General features: G+C 43.5%; 1 protein-coding gene across 1 annotated transcript in view; it reads left to right on the top strand.

The window, feature by feature from the left end:
- SBSPON (somatomedin B and thrombospondin type 1 domain containing) overlaps window positions 1-24,147 on the top strand; it is a 71,781-nt gene that overhangs the window by 9,503 nt on the left and 38,131 nt on the right. Inside the window, exon 2 of the mRNA XM_029591471.1 lies at window positions 21,760-21,954. Coding sequence (XP_029447331.1) covers window positions 21,760-21,954 — 195 coding nt within the window. The remainder of the gene's footprint in view (window positions 1-21,759; window positions 21,955-24,147) is intronic.

Below are 24,147 nucleotides of genomic sequence, written 5' to 3'. Positions count from 1 at the left end.
TTAAATGTAATCATGAAGGCTTGCTGTGGTGATTTCCTGGGAGCCAGTGAACGCTGCTCTAATTTCTTTCTACTCACCTGCCGGCCCCCGACGTTCGAGGGAGGAGCCCTAGCTAACGTCAATAACAGCGGCGTCTGCCTGGTGAGCTGTGCTTGCTGTAGTGATTTCCTGGGAGCCAGTGGATGCTGCTCTAATTTCTTTCTACTCACCTGCCGGCCCCCGACGTTCGAGGGAGGAGCCCTAGCTGACGCCAATAACAGCGGCGTCTGTACAGCGCGTCGCCAAAGCCGCATGCCTAAGGGGCGCGCGGCTTTGCCCGGATTCGCCTGGATTCCGGAGGAGGTTTTTAACTGAGAAAACAGCAGCCAACTGAGACCGAAAGCTCAAACAATTGTGTCTCCAAAGGACAACTTCTTTTGTTCAGGTACAATTTCTTTATTTTCTTTTGGCAGTCCCTCCTTCTGGTATGCCACATACCAAAAGAAAGGGGAAAACATCGACGTCCACTCCTGTAGTGAGTGGTAATCAGCCAAGTGAACTCTTTGGAAAAACTGTATTAGTTTCACCAGGAGGGGAAGTCGCTGGAGGCTCTGGCCATGAGCAGGGTCAGAGTTCCTTGACTTATGAGACATCATTAAGCCCTGGTGCCCCCTTAACTCCAGAACCACCTACAGGAAGAGGAGGAGAAGGAGGAGAAGTTTCCTTGGAGGAGTCTAAATTGAAATTGACTGTGGTACCAATAAGTCCTGAAATGGTAACTAAGGATAAAGGGATATTGGGAACTCAGGCGGGACTGGTAGAAGATATCCAAGTAATAACTCCGAAAAAATTTACTCTGGAGGAAATAGGAAGCATTATATTTTCGATGCAAAAATCAATAAATGATTTAGCAAAAACAGTTCAGGACGGTATGAATAAAAATTTGGTCTTACAGTTAAATATTGAAAAGTTAGATGGATCAGTTAATAACTTAACTACAAAAATCGTTGAGATTGAGAAAACTCAATTTAATTTAATTAAATCTGAAAAGATACAAATAGACAAAATGGAACAATTGGAAAACCAAATTAAAAGAGTAAATCTGAGGATTTTAAACTTCCCTAGAACCCATCTATTATCCCCAAAGGAACTGTTCTAGAGTTATCTTAGAAACATATTAAAATATACAGATAAGGAATTGCCTTTGCTGTCTGGAATTTATTATACTACTCAATTTGCAAGTGTGGGAGAAAATCAGGATCAAATGCAGGGAGAGTTAGAGGAAGATATAAATTTGTCGGAACTCTTGGAAAAATCATCCGATATGGAAATTAAATCTAGATCAACATTGATAGTACAATTTGTAGACATATCAGAGAGAGATTCTATATTTAGATCGTATTTTAAATATCAGAAATCTACTTTTCATGGATTTCCAGTTAGAATCTTTCCTGATATTGCCTATAGTACACAACTTAGAAGAAAGGAGTTTTTAGCATTACGAGTTAAAGTTATCCAGAGAGGTGCTAAATTTCTCCTACGATTTCCATGTTGTTGTTTAGTAGTTCATCAGAATACGAGATACATGTTTAACCAGCCTGACCAGTTACGCTCATATCTGGGTTCTTAACCCTATAGTTATCCTTAGTAGGGGTATAAAGTTAAGTAAAATACAGTTGACACAATGTTAAGTGATTTTCTTTGATTATTCTGCTCAAGTTGATTCTAGGCTTATTAGGTCTCTTTAATTACTTATAGAAAGATTTCTAGGTTTTCACAGATTGTATGGGTAATTATTATTGTTATGATAAATTTTCTATGTAATTTTGATGCAAATACAAATGTGTGATATCTTAATGAAAATGTAATGCTTAATAAAAATAAAATAAAAAATAAATAAATGTAATCATGAACCTACCTCCTTCCCAACCACAATTGAAATTTTTATTAAATCTTTTTCTATTTTTACTCTGTGTTAAAAAGTATAATCTCTTATGAGAACATTTTTGCATATGTTTCCAGCGCCAACTAAACCGGTTTTTCACACAACCCCACTTTAATTGCTAATACTCTTTAAATGTCCCGAACACTTAGTTGTCAAATTCTCCCAACATGGCCATGTTTCGAAAAGAAAGATTTCTTCATCAGGGGAGTCCTCATTTCATCTCATCTCTTCACTGTCGGGTTTCATTGCTAGGTACGAATGGCGTTCTCAATTTTTTTCTCTCTCACAAACGTTCTTTTAAACTGGTCAGCAGATTTAAATTGCACCAATGGAGAGTTACTTAGTCATACATCACCACAACTCGAACCTATCGCATTCTGATGCTACCTCCTATGTAAAGGCACTCCCATAACCTATTTATATTAATGAAGCCCATTCAATTTCTTCATTCAGACCCTGGGGAGTTACACTTTTGAGTTTAAAAATCCAGTGCTGTTCACAGTAATTTAAACTTTTCTTCAGATCTCCTCCTCGAACGTTTTCCTCCACCATATCAATAATTGTCCACTGAAGCTGCTCAAACTGATGATTCTGATTTATGCAATGTTCAAACAGCAGGGCCTCCATCGTTCTAGTATTAAGTCTCGATCTGTGTTCAATTAATCTGGTTTCTTTGGCCCTTGATGTCTGCCCTACATAAATCTTTGGGCAAGAACATTGAATGATATATACCACATTCTTGGAAGCACAATTGGAGTCTCTCCTTCTTTTTACATGATATCCTGTAACTGGCTCCTGCCATTCAACTCCCTCTATCGTTATCTTACGCAAATCGCATCGAGTAAACTGTCTATGTTGACCCTGATTTGGTGCATTGGTTATTCCACTCATAATATCTGCATGGACTACCAGGTCCCTAATATTTGGGCCCCTGGTCGTAGCGATGAGAGGTCTCTCTTCAAACTCCTTATGCATCGATAAGATGTGCCAATGTTTACGTATCGAAGATATAATTGATGCTGTAGCTGTACTTTGGGGCAAAAAATGGTAGATTTAACATGCTTGACCAGGGTTCGGTGGCAGCTGGAAGAGATTGGAGGAGTCCCCATGGATGGCCAGTCAGGGATTTTTGCTCTGCACAGATGGGACAGGAGTCCACATAACTGCGGGAATCTTTAACCATGCTAGGCCACCAATAATGTCTTCTTAACATCTCAAGGGTCCAAGGCCGGCCAACTTCGAGTTGTGGGCCCAGCAGAGGATGCGTTCCCGGAGATGGCGAGGGACCACCGTCTTCCCGGCTGGTATCGTGTTGGTCACTGAGAGGGTTATGCAAACTGGGTCGATGATGTGTCTAGAGATTTCGGCGTATCTTCTGGCTCGAGGGAGTGAGAGAGAGCCTCTGCTTGGGTGTTCTTGGCTACTGGATGGTAATGGAGTTCAAAATGGAAGCGTTCAAAGAACAACGCCCAGCGGGCCTGTCTAGGATTCAGAAGTTGGGCTTCCTTAAGATGTTCAAGATTCTTGTGGTCTGTAAATATCATGAACTTATGCTGTGCTCCTTCTAACCAGGGACTCCATTCCTGAAGCGCCAGTTTCACAGCTAAGAGTTCATGATCCCCAATCATGTACTTTTGCTCTGCAGTGGAAAACTTATGCAAGTAGAATGAGCAGGGTACTAAGACCCCCCTTGGAGGAATACTGGCTCAGGACCACCCCTGCTCCAATGGCAGAGGCATCAACTTCGACAATGAAGGGGCGGTTAGGATCTGGATGACATAGACATGGTCCATTGCAGAAGGCCTCTTTCAAGGCATGGAAAGCAGATTGAGCCTTGGGGCTCCAAACCTGAAGGTTACTACCTTTCCTAGTCATGGCCATGAGTGGAGCAGCTAGCGTGGAGTAGTTAGCAATTAAGTTCCTGTAAAAATTTGTAAATCCAAGCAATCTTTGCAAGGCGCGGAGGCCTACTAGCATAGAGGTGATTGTCTCTGAGGCGCTGGAGGACGGTTTGAACATGTGAGCGGTGGGACGTTAGGTCTTTGGAAAAGATCAGTATATCGTCCAGATATACCACAACAAATGAGTATAGTAGGCCCCAGAAGATCTCATTCATCAAACGCTGAAAGACCGCAGGGGCATTACAAAGTCCGAAAGACATTACTGCGTACTCGTAGTGGCCGTCCCTTGATTTGAAGACGGTCTTCCAGATGTCTTCAGGCTGGATTCGTACAAGATTGTATGCCCCTTGGAGATCTAACTTTGCAAAGATCTGGGCTCCTTGTATGCAATCAAATAGTTCACAAATGAGTGGCAGAGGACAACGATCCTTGCAAGTCATGGCGTTTAGCCCATGGTAGTCGATGCAAGTTTACATCTGCCATCTTTCTTCTTCACGAACAAGAATCGGCTCCTGCCAGGGAATCGGAGAGTCTTATGAATCCTTTATTCAGGTTCTCTTTAATGTACACTGACATAGCTTGGGTTTCCGGAAGAGAGAGGGGATAGGTTCTGCCTTTGGGAGGCATGGTGCCCGGTAGGAGCTCAATGGGACAATTGAATTTTCGGAGCAGAGGCAGAATGTCCGCATTTTGTTTGGAGGACACATCTTTGAAGTCAGAATATGGAGCAGGTAACCCGGTAAGGGTTGTAGCGTTCAGGACAGTAACTGCTGGAGACACTTGTCACAGACAGCGGTTCTGGCACTGGAGTCCCCACTGAATTAACTGCAGGGATTGCCAGTCGAAGTGGGGTGCATGTACCTGGAGCCAAGAAAGTCCTAGGATTACCGGATGCGTGGAACGCTTCAAGATGAACAGAGAGATTTCTTCTTCATGGAAAGTTCCCATTCTCTGTCTATGGGAAAAATGCTTAGTAAATGAGGCTCTAGGTTTCTACCAGAACCCCAGGAGATAAATCTTCAGGATCTAAATATGAAGGGCTGGCAAGCAGGTTTGCCCGGGATATAGGGGAGGCCATGTATTCAGCTCAAGTGGGGCTGGAGTAGACATTTCTGTCCCAGTCGGCACCTGGGAGGCAGCAGCAAGATTGCAGGTAGAAGAGGGAAAAGGCTGCATAGAGGTGGGTTGAGGATGAGTGCTGGTGCTGCAGGGGAGAGTGGAGGATAGTAGGAGGGGGTGAAGGAGGAGAATGAAAGGCTTGCAGGGGCTGAGAGTGGAAGAAGAGGGAAAGAGCTGCATTTAGGAAGGGCAAAAGGGAGATCAAAATGAGTAGAGCAAGGATTTTGGCAGTTAATGGAATTTCACAAAACCTTTCCTGCTAATGTGCAATTTTAAGGGTCTCTTAAAATCTGGGCAATGTTCTCTCAACCTAGCCTGATGTTACCCAGGTAGAGAGCCCATCAAGTTAGTTTGAGAGAACATTGCACAAATCTCATCTTTGGGTGAGTTTCCTCACTCCGAAAGTCATCAAATCTTCACAAGAGTGCACGGTTCTGTTCGCACGTCGCACTCTGAATGTCAAAGTGGCCCCCTAACCTCTACACTAATACCTAAACCTCATCTTGAGTAGCTAGGTGGGCCTCATATAGAGGTATAAATACCTACCTAGTATGAGGGCCTTATAGCTAGGTGCTCTCTCTCTCTCATAAGAACATAAGAAAATGCCATACTGGGTCAGACCAAGGGTCCATCAAGCCCAGCATCCTGCTTCCAACAGTGGCCAATCCAGGCCACAAGAACCTGGCAAGTACCCAAAAACTAAGTCTATTCCATGTTACCATTGCTAATTGCAGTGGCTATTCTCTAGGTGAACTTAATAGCAGGTAATGGACTTCTCCTCCAAGAACTTATCCAATCCTTTTTTAAACACAGCTATACTAACTGCACTAACCACATCCTCTGGCAACAAATTCCAGAGTTTAATTGTGCGTTGAGTAAAAAAGAACTTTCTCCGATTAGTTTTAAATGTGCCCCATGCTAACTTCATGGAGTGCCCCCTAGTCCTTCTACTATCCAAAAGAGTAAATAACCGATTCACATCTACCCGTTCTAGACCTCTCATGATTTTAAACACCTCTATCATATCCCCCCTCAGTCGTTTCTTCTCCAAGCTGAAAAGCCCTAACCTCTTTAGTCTTTCCTCATAGGGGAGTTGTTCCATTCCCCTTATCATTTTGGTTGCCCTTCTCTGTACCTTCTCCATCGCAATGATATCTTTTTTGAGATGCGGCAACCAGAATTGTACACATTTGTACAATTCTGGTCGCCGCTTTGTATTCAAGGTGCGGTCTCACCATGGAGCGATACAGAGGCATTATGACATTTTCCGTTTTATTCACCATTCCCTTTCTAATAATTCCCAACATTCTGTTTGCTTTTTTGACTGCCGCAGCACACTGAACCGACGATTTCAATGTGTTATCCACTATGACACCTAGATCTCTTTCTTGGGTTGTAGCACCTAATATTTTTATTTATTTATTTATTTAAGGTCTCTTTTATACCGACATCCGTTGACACATCGTATCGGTTTACAAAAAACAAAAACTTTTGGGCGGAGCCCTTACATATAACAGCGGAAAAAGATTAACTTTTGGGCGGAGCCCTTACATATAACCAATAGAGTACATTAAACAGGGGGGTGAAAACTAGATATAAAATATAAATCAATATGAGTAAACCAACTATATACACAGATAAGCGAGTTCAAAGTACAAAATCAGCAGGCAAATTCTTAGTCATAAATCGAAAAGGCATTCATAGTCATAGCTCGAGGAGTAGATATTATAGAGAAATTCTATAATAGAGGAATTCTAAGTGGTGGGGGGTGATATGGAGTAGGCTTTCTGGAAAAGCCAGGTTTTCAGTTTTTTTTTTAATTTGGGTGTATGTGTCTCTAGGCGTATATCATGGGGTAGGGAGTTCCATAAGGTGGGGCTGGCGAGGGAAAAAGCTCTGCTAATAGTAGAGGAGAGTTTGAAAGTTTTGATGGGTTGGGCACGAAGGGTTCCTTGAAGGGCTGGGCGGGTGGGTCTGTTGGAGGTGCGGGGGAGGAGGGGGGGTTGATCCAGTTGAGGTTGGAGTTTAACAGACTTTTATGAATGATGGAGAGTGCTTTATAAAGAATTCGTGAGTTTATTGGGAGCCAATGTAGTTCTATGAGTGTGGGGGTAATATGGTCTCTTTTTCTTGTGTTTGACAGTATCCTAGCGGCGGCGTTTTGCAAAAGTTGTAAAGGCTTGGTATGTATTGCAGGGATGCCGAGGAAGAGAGCGTTACAATAGTCTATTTTAGACAAAATGATAGACTGGAGAACTGTGCGGAAGTCAGAGAAATGAAGCAGGGGTCTGAGTTTTTTTTTATCGTTTGAAGCTTAAAGTAGCATTCCTTTAGGATGGATTTAATGAATGGTTTAAAGGTGAGATGATTGTCAATAAGGACACCAAGGTTGCGAGTGTGCGGGGGGAAAGTGGTAGATGAGTATGCAAATGGAATGTCTGGGAACGGATGCCTGTTAGATATGATTAATAGTTCAGTTTTGTTGGGATTTAGAGCTAGATGCATGTCATTGAGAAGTTGGTTGATGGAGGAGAGACAGGATTCCCAGTTCTGTAGCGCAGTTTGTAGAGAGTCAGAGAATGGGAAAATGAGTTGCACATCGTCAGCATATATGAAATGCTTGATGTGAAGGTTAGTGAGAAGCGTGGTAAGGGGAAGCATGTATATATTAAAGAGGGTAGAAGAGAGGGAGGATCCTTGGGGCACACCTTGAGGGAGACTGATGGGGTCAGATTCATTGTTGTCCACTAAAACAGTAAAGAAGCGATTTTGGAGGTACGATTGAATCCAGGTGAGGGCATTGCCAGTAATCCCGATACTCTTCAAGATGTTGAGGAGGACATCGTGATTGACTGTATCAAATGCAGCAGAAATGTCAAGCATGGCAATCAGGTAAGAGGATCCTGAGTCGGTTCCTCTGATGAGAGTATCATGTAGGGAGAGCAGTAGGGTTTCAGTACTTAAATGCTTCCTGAAACCGTGTTGGGTGGACGGGAGAGTATTGTTCTGTTCTAGGTGATCAGATAGGCGTGAATTAACTAGTTTTTCTAGGACTTTAGCTAGGAGGGGTAGATTGGAGACAGGTCTGTAATTAGATAGGGTGGCAAGGTCAAGATTGGGTTTTTTGAGTAGCGGTTTCACAATTACACAATGTTGGAACCCAACATTGTGTAATTATAGCATGGGTTATTTTTCCCTATATGCATCACCTTGCACTTATCCACATTAAATTTCATCTGCCATTTGGATACCCAATTTTCCAGTCTCACAAGGTCTTCCTGCAATTTATCACAATCTGCTTGTGATTTAACTATTCTGAACAATTTTGTGTCATCTGTAAATTTGATTATCTCACTCGTCGTATTTCTTTCCAGATCATTTATAAATATATTGAAAAGTAAGGGTCCCAATACAGATCCCTGAGGCACTCCACTGTCCACTCCCTTCCACTGAGAAAATTGTCCATTTAATCCTACTCTCTGTTTCCTGTCTTTTAGCCATTTTGCAGTCCATGAAAGGACATCGCCACCTATCCCATGACTTTTTACTTTTCCTAGAAGCCTCTCATGAGGAACTTTGTCAAACGCCTTCTGAAAATCCAAGTATACTATATCTACCGGTTCACCTTTATCCACATGTTATTAACTCCTTCAAAAAAGTGAAGTAGATTTGTGAGGCAAGACTTGCCCTGGGTAAAGCCATGCTGACTTTGTTCCATTAAACCATGTCTTTCTATATGTTCTGTGATTTTGATGTTTAGAACACTTTCCACTATTTTTCCTGGCACTGAAGTCAGTCTAACCTGACTGTAGTTTCCCGGATCGCCCCTGGAGCCCTTTTTAAATATTGGGGTTACAAGCTCTCTCTCTCTCCAGCTGAAAATGCTGTTTGCAAAAACATCACAAAGTGTGATAAAACCATATCACACAGCTTAACCAAATGAAAAAGGTGTTGTTAAAATCCACGCAATATGGCTTTGCAAATTGCGAAGCTGGCCCACTTGGCCAGAAATCCCACCCCAAACTCCTCCCCTTTTCCTAATTTGCATCGCACCAAGTGTTATGGTGTTTTCACAAGCGTTAAAGGTGCTTTTGATTGCGTTAAAGGGGCTTTTTCGCATGTGAAAATGCCATATAGCACTTTGATAAATGACCCCCATAGTTTGTTAAGTAGAAAGACTCAGGTCCATCAAATTAAATATTTTCTAATTGCCTAATTTATCTGCTCTAACTGGTAATCCAGAAAAAGACAAAAAAAAAAATATTCTATGCATCTATAGCAAATTCTGCTGTAGTTCAGTGGTGTAGCCAGAATTTTGGGTGACCTAAGGTTAACATGGGTGGGCAGTAGATATACAGGTCTAGACCCTACTAGTTGTATTCTTATTTATAAATAATGCCTTAGAGTGCACCTGACAATGGATTTCTATGTAGCCTGTAATAGCCATCATACATCATGAGTGACACTTTAAATATTTTAATTCTATTATTTCAAGCACTTACCAACATTAAAAATGCTCTATTAATCTGTATTAATTTTGTATTTATTGCAGTTTATAAATATACAATATCATACAAAAAATAAACATAGAACACTTAACAGAAACATCAGATCCAATCATGCAATAAAACAAATATCAATGTATTCTTTTATGACTCCTCTTTCAAAAAATGCAGAGAATATCATAACTACAATAAAACAGCAATAATCATAAGAACTTAAGATTTGCAACAGCTCTGTCACACATGCACAACACAGATAAACCCTTACCTAATACAGAATAAGGTACTACAAATTAGAAACAGAAGCATGCAGAAAAAAAAATAAAATGGAAAGCCTGAGAAACCATATTCTGTGAACCCTGGAATATTGAAGAAAAAGCAAATGTATAAGACATGCACTTTACCAAAGATTTCATATTCCAATTGCTGAAAGTCAGAATAATTTTTTTTTTACCTTTGTTGTCTGATCTTATTTTTTTTATTGGTTGGTCCCAGTCTCTTTTTTCCCCTCTTTTTTCAGGGTCTCTTTTATTCTGTTTCTTCTGTCTCCTCCTGCCTTCTTTCTTTCTTTCTTCAAACACATACATGGCATTCTCTCACATGCACTTTCTCACACACATGCTTTCTCTCACACAGGCTCCCACTCCTACACACTCTCTCTCACTCAGGCTCCCATTGTCATTTGCTTAGTCTTACTTCAGGATTTACTTTCACATTTTCTCTCACACATAGTCTCCCAATCCCAACAAACACACACTCAAACTGACACACATAGGCTCTCATTTTCATATGCTATTACATGCAGGCTCCCATTCTCACAATCACAGGCTCTCACTCCCACTCTCACATGCTCTCTCTCACACGCAGGATCCCATTCACACACACACACATACACACATGCACACAAACTCTCATTCTTGCATGTTCTCTCACATACATGCTTCTACTCCCACACACACACACACTCACACACAGGCTGTCACTCTCAAATGCTCTTACACTCAGTCTCTCACTCTCACAAGCTCTTTCTCACACACAGTTTCCCATTCCCATACATACAGGCTCCCGCTCTCACATGCTCTCTCTCTCACACAGTCTCCCATTCTCTCCCTCACACACATAGGTTCTCACTCTTACATGCTCTCTTGCATGCAGGTTCATTTCCCACCACACACACACATGATCTCACTCTCACATGCTCTTTCATGCAGGCTTTCATTCTCACAAACACACAGGCACTCACTCTCATATAATCTCTCTCACACACATGCTCCCATTCCCCCCCCCCATAGATACACACACTCTCACTCTTACATACTCTTGCTCACGCATGTTCACATTCTCACACAAACACACAGGCTTTCACATGTACTATCTCTAACACACACATTCTCACACCCACATGCTCTCTCTCATGCACACAGATCTTATACCCACATGCTCTCTTTCACATATCCCCACACCCCAGGCACGTTCCCATTCACACACATACTCACAGGGAAACTCCCATTCACACACACACACACACACACACACACACACACACAGGCAGCTTCCCATTCACACCCCCACCAGGCAGGCTCCCATTCACCCCCCCCCCCCCCACCAGGCAGGTTCCCATTCACCACCCTCCCCCGCCAGGCTCCCATTCACCCCCCCCTCACCAGGCAGGTTCCCATTCACCACCCTCCCCCGCCAGGCAGGCTCCCATTCACACACAAACCCTCAGGAAGGATCTGAATCACCGCCCCCAGCAGGCTTCTAGTCTCATACACATACACACACAAACACCCAGGCAGGGTCCTATTCACATGCACATACAGGCAGACTCTTGTTTACTCAAACACATAGCCCCAGGCAGGCTCCTATTCACACATACTCCCCAGGCAGGCTCCCATTCACTTACACACACCCAAGCACAGACAGGCTCTCATTCACTCACACTTTCAAATACAAAATACAGGCAGGCTGCCATCAGGAGCAGAAGGGGGAGCCCATTCTGCTGCTCCTCCTCATGTGCTGGCCTTGAGGTATTCAAGACTCATGGGGCTAGTACTTCCTCTATCCTGATCTTGTGTATCACGAGATCAGCATAGACCACCTGCTGGCCACACATTTTTTGAATGCCACAGAGCCAGCACAAGTGGAGGAGTAGAAAAATGGGCTCCCTCCCAGTAAGGTTAGCTTCTTTCTTTGACTGGTGGTGGGATGGGGTCCACTGTAGCCTCCTGAACCTCTTCCTGTTTTTGGCTGCTGGTGGGATGGGGTCCATTGGATGACTTAGTTGTCCATTCCTTGGTTCTTAAGCATCAGCTAATGAGCAGAAAGCAAATTTGCTTAATGTAAACAATGTTTTCTTTAGATAGCAGGCTGAATTAGCCAGTACATGTGGGGAGTCCCAAGCTGAGGGTTGTAGCAGAGTGTTCACTTAATCAACATCATGGCCCCACTGTGGAGAGTAGATTATATCAAGATCATATCATGGCTCTATGGTGCGCTCTTTTGTCTCATGACCAAACACCGCAGGACAAAAGAACATGCCTAGCAGTCCATTAGCACAATGGCAGTCTCATCCTCAAGGGCCACATGGAGAGGTTGAGCAGAGGTCAGTTCTGACCCCTGTCTCATCACAGGGCTGACAGGCAGGATCCAATCCCCAGACCTTACCCCAGTCACATGGTTGGGGCAAGGTCAGCTCAGTGCCATTTTTCAAAATGGTGCTAACTAAGCCAGGGACAAAGGTGCACCTGGCCCCAATGCAGGCCCCCTTTTTATTTCCTTTTGAGGAGGGAGGGTGGGAAGGGGGTGGAGTGGGGCCTGGGATTTTTTTTTTTTTTTTTTACAATCGGGGGGCACAGCTGTCACTTGGGGAGTGGGAGCTGTTGCTATCACTTGGGGGATAGGGTTCAGGATCGGGATGGCACTTGGGGGATGGGGCAATCAGGATCATGGGCCAGAGCCACATTTCACTTTTATGCTTGGGAGTGGCTGGGTCATCACCGTGCAGGTCTTTTAAAATGTTTTAGATTTTGGGGGAGTCGAGAGTGCCTCAACTGGTGGCCCCGAGTTGAGACTGGGGTCAGCACTGACCCTGCTTAACCTCCCCATTTGCTGTGATTTGCTTTTTTCTCCCCCATTAAATGTGCAGCTGGAGCCTCAGGACCCATGTTAGGGACCGGGGCCTCACGCTAAACATTTAACACATTTCAAATAGGTCTAGTTATTTTATCGTGGCTGAGCCACATTCTTGGTCAGCCACAATAAAATATTTACATCAAATTGACTTTGCATGTATTTGCATTATTCATGCATGCAAATCACATGCAAAGAAGGTCATTGTAATAGGGGAGGGAATCTGGGTGAGGAAATATAAAATATTGCGTATCTCACCTAATATATGCGATATATCGCACTATAGAGCACGGCATGATGCATTACCCAGATAGCTTGTGACTGTTGATAAGGGACATAATTGTGCCACAGGTACAGCTTTTAAATGCTCTTAGCATTGCTGACGTCTGGCTGGATATGATGGAAGGTAGGGTCATGCTTTGGTGGTAGTGCTTTTTAAAACATTTTTTGAAAGCAAAGTGCTGTTTTGGGGCTGAAGAGACAGCAAGGCAACTAAATATGAAGAGACTGAAGAAAAACTATCAAATGTAAGTGGTTTTAAGATTTTTTGAGAAAAAATATCAGGAGAGTGCTGTGCTCAGACAAAAAATGACTAAGACGACTCAGGAAGCAATGCCTGTGTGATAACTCCTGCATAACTCAGTAAAGCTAAACTAACTCAGTAAAGCTGACTTGGAGAGATGCATCCATTCAGCACTGCTGGATGAAATCACCCACATGTAATGGCTAATTCAGCCTGCTTATCAACAGAAAATTCTCTAAATACTGAAAACAAGACCTTAAAACCTGGCTTTTTAGAAAAGCCTACAAACTAATGTAAAGGAATATCAACTAGATTGAGAGAACATTGCACAAATCTCATCTTTGGGTGAGTTTCCTCACTCTGAAGGTCATCAAATCTTCACAAGAGTACACTTTTCTGTCCGTACGTCTCAATTTGAATGTCAAAGTCGCCCCTAACCCTACACTAATACCTAAACCTCACCTCAAGGTACTAGGTGGGCCTCATATAGAGGTATAAATACTAGGGATGTGAATCGTTTTAGGACGATTAAAATTATCGTCCGATAATTTTAATATCGTCTTAAACCGTTATGGAACACAATACAATAGAGATTCTAACGATTTATCGTTATAAATCGTTAGAATCGTGAGCCGGCACACTAAAACCCCCTAAAACCCACCCCCGACCCTTTAAATTAAATCCCCCACCCTCCCGAACCCCCCCCAAATAACTTAAATAACCTGCGGGTCCAGCGGCGGTCCGGAACGGCAGCGGTCCGGAACGGGCTCCTGCTCCTGAATCTTGTCGTCTTCAGCCGGTGCCATTTTCCAAAATGGCGCCGAAAAATGGCGGCGGCCATAGATGAACACGATTGGACGGCAGGAGGTCCTTCCGGACCCCCGCTGGACTTTTGGCAAGTCTCGTGGGGGTCAGGAGGCCCCCCACAAGCTGGCCAAAAGTTCCTGGAGGTCCAGCGGGGGTCAGGGAGCGATTTCCCGCCGCGAATCGTTTTCATACGGAAAATGGCGCCGGCAGGAGATCGACTGCAGGAGGTTGTTCAGCGAGGCGCCAGAACCCTCGCTGAACGACCTCCTGCAGTCGATCTCCTGCCGGCGCCATTTTCCGTACGAAAACGATTCGCGGCGGGAAATCGCTCCCTGACCCCCGCTGGACCTCCAGGAACTTTTGGCCAGCTTGTGGGGGGCCTCCTGACCCCCACGAGACTTGCCAAAAGTCCAGCGGGGGTCCGGAAGGACCTCCTGCCGTCCAATCGTGTTCGTCTATGGCCGCCGCCATTTTTCGGCGCCATTTTGGAAAATGGCACCGGCTGAAGACAACAAGATTCAGGAGCAGGAGCCCGTTCCGGACCGCTGCCGTTCCGGACCGCCGCTGGACCCGCAGGTTATTTAAGTCATTTGGGGGGGGGTTCGGGAGGGTGGGGGATTTAATTTAAAGGGTCGGGGGTGGGTTTTAGGGGGTTTTAATGTGCCGGTTTTGCGATTTTTCGATTTTTTCGATTTTTCACGATTTTTCACGATATTTTACCCCCCCAAACGGCAACAATATGATTCCCTCCCCCTCCCAGCCGAAATCGATCGTTAAGACGATCGAGGACACGATTCACATCCCTAATAAATACCTAACTACTATGAGGGCCTTATATCTAGTCTGTCTGTCTGTCTATCTCTCTCCTTCCCTCCCTCCTTAAAATGCTATTTGCAATTGTTAACTTTGAATGTTTTGATTATTCAATAGCATTAACATAGATATACAATTACTTTAAAGAAGAACCTGCTAATACAATATTATACAATGTAATCAAATGCAATTTATGTGAACGGTTGTGATCTTCTGTTGGAATGATGGTATATAAAAAGCATAAATAAATTAAAAACAGATTAGTATAAACAGTGCATCATTTAACTATTACTGTCCAGAATTTATTTACATTAAAACTTTATACATTATCGTTTTCGTATTTAGACCTGGATATCAGAAAAGAAGGTTTTCTGCTCATTATCATTACTTACACAGAAAGACCTTGCCAGGGTAATTCTCACACTGATAACAGACTCCAAAAGAACAAATAAACAAAAAAGGACAAGATAATTTCACATAGCTTTCTCGCCTTGGAAAATGCACCCATTATCAGATTTGCACCTGGGAAACTGGTGAAAAGCACTTTTTGCCAGCACAATAACAGTTTCACAGTATCTATATCCACCTGGGATATCATCTCCAATTTGTTACCCATTCTGTTATAGGTAAAGTGAGACAGAGTCAAGGTATGAATAGGAAACCTGAAAAAAGGAAGAGAATAAAGACCAAAGTCTTTCATGTAGATCCCTCCCTCTCCCGCCTACACTGGTTCACGTAGAGGTGAGACTACAAAGAGAACCGGACTCCTGAAAGAGCCACTGCTAGGTTGCAGGAACAAAATATGAAATAGACAGTGTTGAGTCTGATCAGATCCTTCCTCTTTTATCAATATATATCCAAGGATTTCTGAAGGTTGTTGCTGAGGGGAGCTTATTTTGAGTTTAAAGGAAAACAGTGTCGAGGAAGGTCAGTAACAGTCTGCCTGCCTGCAATGTACATAGATAATATTACTGTATGAACGAACTGGTAACACCAATTAAAAGCATTTCTGCCTTGAAGTCATTTTATTCTTAACATAAAAAAGGATTGCTTTGGCCTGTGCTGCAGAGTTCTTAGGATTAATACATATGCAAAACTGAGTTATTATAGATAGCCTTAGATCACAGTCATAGATATAAGGGCAGAATGCAGAATATAAAGTATGCTAAAGGGCTCTGCATCATGGTAAAGCATAGCAGTACTCTGTTGCCTCAAGCTTTTCTTTTATCCATGGAGTCATGTTTTGTATACTGTAGTTTTCTCATTGTAAGATTTGAACACATTTTTATTTTTAGAGTCCAAAGGTGTATTTGGTTATATTTGATTTCATAAATACAGGATATTTTTAATAGTATAGAGGAAGAGCAGGCACATAACTTGTTGCACAAAATTAAAGATAGAAGGAATAAAAGGGGAAGAGAAGGCTTAATCCTTTCAGAATATTACAATGTGGACCAAGCTGCATCTGGATCTGAAGGACCAAGCTGCATCTGGATCTGAAGGATGTGTTTTGGACCTGCCGAAAAGGGGTTTTCAGCCCTGCAGAGACTGTGAGCCATTGCAACCAAGGTAAAAGAATATAAAAATATGTCAAAACCCCTGTGTACTCTTCTGTGAATGACATATGTTCTGCAATAACCAGCATCCAGCACGCATAGTTTTAACAAGTTGGGAAAAGGGCTGTACTGTTTAGCCTGCCCAGAGAATGGCACTACACAGCATGCAGAGGGAGAAGACAAAAGAATGCTGGGAGTCCATTTAAGGAAGAAAAGGTGCAAATTTGGCTGACTCTGTCTGTGTGAGAGGGGCAGGGATGGCCAGGAGTTGAAGCCAGGAAGAGAGGAGTGAATCTGATAGCCCTGCAATCAGTTCTTCTCTTGAAGAGCTAATTATCAAGAGGAAAACACAGAAGTCTGCGCTCTGAGGAAATAGAGAGACAGACAGCTGTTCTTGCTTCACAGCCGAGTTACATGTAGAATCACAAGGGACAGAGGAGCCAGGAGCTGAGAGACTTCCTTTTCAGAGATATCCAGGCCCAGGAGCACATGACTGGATCACCCTCCTATGAGACTGAATTAAGTAATCTAAACTTTACAAAGTGATATCTTAGCAGAGGAGGGAGAAGGTTTATTTCCTTGCCTAAGTCAAGCATAAATCATTGCCACAGCCACACGAGATAGGGCAGGGAAAGAGAAGCTGATGGGCCATGGTCTTTCTGTAAAAGACTGAAACCAGTCTCATTTTCTGTTTATTACCAAATTAGCCATTTTAGGATGCTCCCCAGGAGAGAGAGACCTTTCCCACACTGCAATACCCTTCTATTTGGTTTGTCATCTAGCCAGCTCAACCATTAAGAGGGACTACTTCATTTTCTTGATTTTTTTCCCACATAATTTTGTGTTTGGGAGAGGGCATAGCTTTTAAAAACTGGTGACATTGGGGTGGATCTGTTCCCACTCCCCCAGCTTTTTTTAGGAGTAAAGGCAGTTTTTGAAAGCTTTGTACTTCACTGATTTTCTCTCCAACCTTTCTCTATTAGTGTTTGTTATATTTCTTTTTACTATCCACATGGGTATATTGGTTGCCCTGGTTAACAGGCCATACCCAGTGCTATTTTTGCATTGCAGAAAATAAAATAAGAATACTGAAGCTTATATTATACTTCACTATTGTACTTTTCTCATTTAATGTTCTAGTTGGATTTACTGTACTTACATAATAGTTGTAAAAGGATTAATTACTGTTTTATTCTGGTGAGATGATTTTATCTGGTCTGTGGTGCCACACATGAGAGGTTGTTTGAGAAGGGCACAGAACTGTGGTATCAGGATGAACGGGATTCTGTCTCATCTTGCATGCAGGCTACAAAACCAAAGAAAAACCATACTAGTAAATATAATTTCTCATGTGATACTCCCTACCCCAAGCATAGGGTTAACTCATAGTCTGGACTGGGGGCATGGGGCACCAATAAAAATTAAACTGGGCCAGCCTGGTAGCTGACAAAGCTGGGTCATCCACTTCCTGTGTCAGCTGGGGTTGGGGCAACCATGGAGGCAGAGGTCATAGCTCCTGGAGGGGTAGGGTGGGGTGGGGAGTTGTTGACATTGCTTAAGGGCCTATGATTTCAGAATTCAAGAAAGAGCACAGATGTATGGCCCCTGACCCAGGACCACTGCTTCAATGACTAATTTAGGTATGTTTTGAAGATGAGGGGAGGCAGAGAAAATATAAAATAGGGTAGAAATCCACGGGTGGCTGTGAATGAATGCTTATAGTGCCAGTTCACAGCCCTGATTCAGACTGAGCTGGAGATACAAGGTAACAGGAGGAAACTGCTGGGCCAGAAATGTAGGCTGTATTGGTAGATAAGGGCTGTAAAGTCCATCAAACCTGGCCACTATCATTTCTGGTGCATTGCCATAGACCACAGTTGACCTCTGGCTTTCCTTCACTTCTTTAAAATTAGGGATTTATCTTGCTTATTCTATGACTTTTTAAATGTTATTACTGTTTTTATCTCTACCTCCTCCCCTGAGAGGCCAATCCATGCATCCACCACCCTTTCCATGAAGAAATATGTTCTGTTGCTGCTTTCAAGTCTGCTTCCTTGGAGCCTCATGCTGTGACTTCTTGTTCTAGAGCATTCTTTCTTCTGAAAAAGGCTTGCTTCTTATGTGCAATATTTATACTTTTGAAGCATTCTTCTGAGATTAACTGCTGTATTCTTTTGAAAAATTCTTTTGAAAGCAAAATAAAACTCACTTGAGAGAGGTGACACTTTCATTGTCGGTGTTCTTTACTTTAAAATTCGAGTAACTAAAAAATTGTTAAAAAAACAAAACAAAACAACAAACCATTGATGCAATTTGTCACTTAACCAAATATGATAAAAAATAAAACCAAGACGAAAAATATAAATCAAAGTAACAACTTTATTTCATGCATTACAATAATATTAATAAACATTAGATAATAAAATAAAAATACCTAATAAAACAATATTAAAATAAAAAGAATATAAGAATAAAATTAAGGACTAGTCAGTCATAATTTAATCACATTTAGTTTTTATAGTCAAAAAGATAAAATATTGAATAAACAGAAGACAAAGATAACCAGGGAATTCAAACAGTAACCATGAAAGTCTTGAGCTGTGTCTTAGGAAGAGCTGGAGGAAATTTTTAGTAGGTTAGAATATTTAACAAAACTTAAACAGTTCACTTCAAAGCATACCAGGGCTGGACCCCCAGGGACTTTTGGCCAGCTTGGGGGGGCCTCCTGACCCCCACAAGACTTGCCAAAAGTCCAGCGGGGGTCCGGGAGCGACCTCCTGCACTCGGGCCCTATTGCCAGTATTCAAAATGGCGCCGGCGCTACCTTTGCCCTCACAATGTCACAGGGGTCGACCGTTGGCCTCTATGAGGTCACTCCCGGACCCCCGCTGGACTTTTGGCAAGTCTTGTGGGGGTCAGGAGGCCCCCCCCCAGCTGGCCAAAAGTCCCTGGGGGTCCAGTGGGGGTCCAGGAGCGATCTCCTGCACTCGGGCCGTATTGCCAATATTCAAAATGGCGCCGGCGCTACCTTTGCCCTGTCACATGGTAAGGGCAAAGGGCCATTGGCGCCATTTTTTTTAGTGCAGCTAATGGCCTGGGAACGGGAGATCGCTGCCCGTGGCCCCCCTGGACCACCAGGTATGTGTAAAAAGTTTTGGGGGGGGGGGGTCGGGAGAGTGGGGGAGGCTAAGGGGGTAATTTTAAAGGGTCGGGTGGGGCTTTTTTTTTTATCGGGCAATCGGCGCCATTTATATTAGTGGCAGCGAAAATGGCGCCGATGGCCCGAGAGCGGGAGATCGTGCCGGGACCCCCCCCCCCCACTGGACCACCAGGTAATTTAAAACATTTTGGGGGGGTTCGGGAGGGTGGGTTTAGGGGTTGTTTTGGTGTGCCGGTTTTCCCGCTCTCCCCCCTCCCCCGATTTACGATTTTTCACGATAAATCGGGGGAATTTCTATTGTATCGCGACTAACGATTTTTGACGATTTAAAAATTATCTGATGATTTTTTTTAAATCGTCAAAAAACGATTCACATCCCTACTAATTTATCTCTTGCATATTTATTGTGGATATTCTGAAAACCCGACTGGCTATGGGGTCCCCAGGACAGGTTCAAGAAGCTCTACTGTAGGGGAACTAAGAATGGATGATAATAAACTAAAGATGCACTGTTGTTTGGTAGGGATGTGCATTCTTTTAAAATGAAAGTGCAAAACATGACAAATAAGGCTAATTCATTTCATTTGGGGGGCCCCAAACCAAATCAGGGGCCCCTGAATGAAACAAACCTTATTCATTTGTTTCGTTTTCAACAAATGCATTGGGCCTAGGTCTAGTCCTGAACTCGGGCCTCACTTATGGCACAGGCCGAGGCCCAAAGCAGGGGCCCCAGCTTCAGGCCTAAGCCAAGGTGCCAGCATTGCACTCAGGCATAGGCCGAGGCCGAAAGCACGGTCTGCGGCCTAGGCCCAAGCAAGATGCTGGGGTTTCGGTGGAGGCCCGAAGATGGGGCCTTGGCCGAGACCCTCGAAAATTAAAAAAAAACAAACAAAACCTTAGCTGATCCATTGGGTATCTGTCAAAGACCAGGTCCCGACGTTGCGGCATGGGGCCTGGACCCAGGCCCCATGCCGCAACCCGGGCAGGAGGCCAGGTCCTGATGCTGGGGCCTAGGCTGGACCCAGGCCTGGACGCATCTCTTCATGCATCCTCTTCTTTCCAAAGCACAATGGTGGATTGGGTAAGTGGGGGCCGGGCGGGATCTGGGCCCCGGCATTTTTCCGAGAGGGTGGGAGGGAGGGGCTCGTTTTCGGGTTTTTTTAATTGCTTGACTCATTTTTTTCACATGGATGAAATGAATCAAGCAATCCATGAACCAAAATTTGTGGGGAAAAAAACCTCCTGAAAATGAACCAAAAAATGAACACACATTTTTTTCTCTGCACATCCCTATTATTTGGAGGTGCTTGTACCTTTGAAGCACTAAGCAAGTGATACTCCTGATGCAGGTTTTGATGGTTCAAAACACACGTTGGGTTCTCATTCAATAGGATTATCAACATGTGAAAAGTGCATGGTCTTTGAATATGAGAAGGATGCTTATAAGAATATTTTTATCTGCAGAACAAAAATGCAGAAATAAAAATGATACTCCCTGATTGATGATTGTACATAAAGAGGTAGATCTTAAAAAAGTACGCGCGCGCGTACTTTTGTTCGTGCAACCGGCGCAAACAAAAGTTCGCCGGATTTTATAAGATACGCGTGTAGCCGCGCGTATCTTATAAAATCCAGGGTCGGTGTGTGCAAGGCTGCACAAAATCAGCAGCATGTGCGCGCCGAGCCGCGCAGACTGCCTCCGTTCCCTCTGCGTCCCCCCACCTTCCCCTATCTAACCCACCCCCCCAGCCCTAAGTCCCCCCTACCTTTGTTGTGCAAGTTACGCCTGCTCGAAGCAGGTGTAACTGGTGCGCGCCGCCTCGCCATTCCCCAGCACAGGCCGCAGTGCCGGGGGACTCGGGACCGCCCTCCTAGCCCGCCCCCGGACCGCACCCTGACCCCAGACACGCCCCCAGACTTCCAACATGCTCCCCGGACACACCCCCTCCCGCCCCTTTTACGAAGCCGTGGGACTTACGTGCGTCCCGGGGCTTTGCGCGCGCTGGCAGCCTATGCAAAATAGGCCGCCAGCGCGCGCAGGGCTTTTAAAATCTACCCCAAAGCAAAGAAGGTGATTCTTCGCTAGTGCTTATTATGAGGGTCAAATGATTTGCCATGTACATTGTTTTAAAAAGATCATTATATTGTTTGAGTGGTTTGTCCAGAATTTATATGATACAGTTTGTTCACTAAAAGGGCCCTACCATATTTCTTGGTTTATTTTTTCTATTTTTCTAGAAGACCACACTAAATATTTCTTCCATGAAACATATTTGATGTGCCATTATAGACTTTTCAGCATTCTAATTTTTTGCCTTCTAGCTCTCCCGTGTGTTGTGAGTGAATGGAGCCACTGGAGTGGCTGTGCAGACCAGTGTAAACCAACATTGAGGATGCGCACACGCACCATACAGCAGGAACCTCAGAATGGTGGTGAACCTTGTCCAGCTTTAGAGGAAAAAGCCGGATGTCTGGAATATGTGACTTACCAAGGGCAAAACTGTGGACACTCATATGGTATTTATTACATTCTGCGTCTGGAACTACTGTCGTTCATAAAAGCTTTGTAACATTTTGTTTATACCATATTATCCTTCTCAGTAGTCTCTTACAAGAGTCCCTAAATTATTTTTCAGAACATAGGACCTTTTTTTTATAAAATTGAAAAATACAATGAAATCTACAATATGAATATAATGAAGCGCTATAAAATATGGTTGCAAATATTATAAGGGGTGCAACCTTTTTAAAGCATACTTGCTAATAAAATTGCTGAATTATGCCTGCAGTGGTAACTATAACACAGTTTCTTTGCATTGTCAAGATATTGTAAATGACAATTATGGACATAAAACCATGGTAAACCAGAAGATTGGAGAAAGGTCTGGAATCATTTCTCATCTTTTGTAGTGCTTTTAACACACTTTCACCTCTACTCAAATTATATCTTGTCCTCCTTTATCTCTGCTCCCTTGTGAACTTTTTTCTTATATTCAAAACTGTGTTGTAACTTTGGTCTCTAACCTTGAATTTCTTCTCTACATTTTTGTCTCTCAAAAATACATACCTGGGGTTTTTTATGCATCTCTTCCCTTGTGTGAATCTTCCTTTATTTACTGCCTCCTCCATATATCTGTAGCCCTTTGTCAGGGGAAGGGGGGGAGGGGATGCTGGTTCCACTAGGGCCATAAAAGTATTTGTTAGCCAGGGGTAATTGTGCCATCCTTTCCCTTCTTCCTGCATTTCCCAGGGAGTGAGCTCTTTCTGTGGGGGAAGAGGAAATCTTCTGTGACCTGGGTGATGAAGTGTCCCTACGGACATGTGTGTATTTTTCTGGTGTGGTGTTTTCCATTAGGACACAGGCTGGACTCAGGCTGGGTGTTCAAATCATATTTACTGATCATTTCCTAAAGGTCAATCACTGTCCCACAAACATTCAACAAATGAAACAGTACAGTTGAACTATTTACACGGGGCCTCTGCTAGGATGCTGGTGTTCATCTCTCCGGCTCCTGGGAGAGAGCTTGCCACTGCCTACTCATCTGTGCAACAGCCCAGTTAGAGAGAGAGAATCCTAATGGGGAGGGCCCCATGCTATGAAAAGATCCTACCTGAGTCCAAAGCTCAGTCTGAAGCCCACAGCCTGTGGCCTGATCCCTTTGGGGTGGCGATCCGATTGGGAGTCTCCCAAAGGTTGATGGTACAACCTTGAAGTACCTCTGGGGGGATATAGACCAGATGTTCCAGTTCAGCTCACACAGCTCTCGATCTCCTTTTCCAGGTTGTGCAAAGGGGTGAGGAAAAAAAACCTCCACATGAACAAAAGGGGGAAAAATCCAAACTCTCAATCCAAAATATCTCACACTGGGTAGTGCTGTCACTGGTCTTGCTTCCTCTAGAGAGTAGAGGGGTTGCTGACAGGTCTCCAGCCCCTGCTGGCAGGATTAGAGGGGTTGCTCCTTTCCCAAGGCACAGAGTGTTCCACAGAATAAGAAAACTTATCAAAACTGGATCAAAATCTACAAAAACAACTCTCTACAAAAGGGAGCCAGACCCTCTCAGACAGGGAGTATACTGAGAAGGGATCGCCTCTGAATGCAAGAAAAATCACGAAGCTAGGTTAGTGGGCTCAACTCAGCAGGGAGAAAAGAAAAACCACTCTTTACTCCTTAAAACCTAACTCAAAGCTGATTTCCACACTCAACCTCTAGCTCTGCTTCGGCCCCTGGAATATACAATCACAGTCAGCTCAGTGGAGAGACTGAAAGAGAATGGAAAATCCTATGCTGTTACACTAGTCCAGATGGTAAGGGACCTAGGGCCGTGTAGTGACAAACTGAAGGGTTTGTCACATATCTATTTCACACTTAATCTCCCCAAAGTGCATGTCTCCCCCTGCATTGCTCTCCTCTCCTTCTTTGGATCCTCTGAATTTTCTCAGTTTTTTCTGGCCTCTCTTTATTCACTGAGTTTTATGTTTTATTCAAACCATGATTTCTGTATCAATCTGGACAATTCAGAAGGCTTCTTTATTCAGCACAACCTGAACTTTTACATTGGTAAATACCAAGCATCAATGTCTGCTCATTTGATCAAGATACTATTCAATAACTACAAATAAAAAATGATTTTCCATACACAAATTCCAAATTTGGGCAGGCCCAGTGTCTCAGTGGCAGAGCTATTTTCTGTCAAATGAAAGGACTGTGG

The sequence above is a fragment of the Rhinatrema bivittatum genome, chromosome 2 (genome assembly GCF_901001135.1).
Source record: "Rhinatrema bivittatum chromosome 2, aRhiBiv1.1, whole genome shotgun sequence".
Classification (NCBI taxonomy): domain Eukaryota; kingdom Metazoa; phylum Chordata; class Amphibia; order Gymnophiona; family Rhinatrematidae; genus Rhinatrema; species Rhinatrema bivittatum.
Note: the sequence above shows the minus strand (reverse complement) of the source record. Positions and strands in the feature narration are given on the sequence as shown.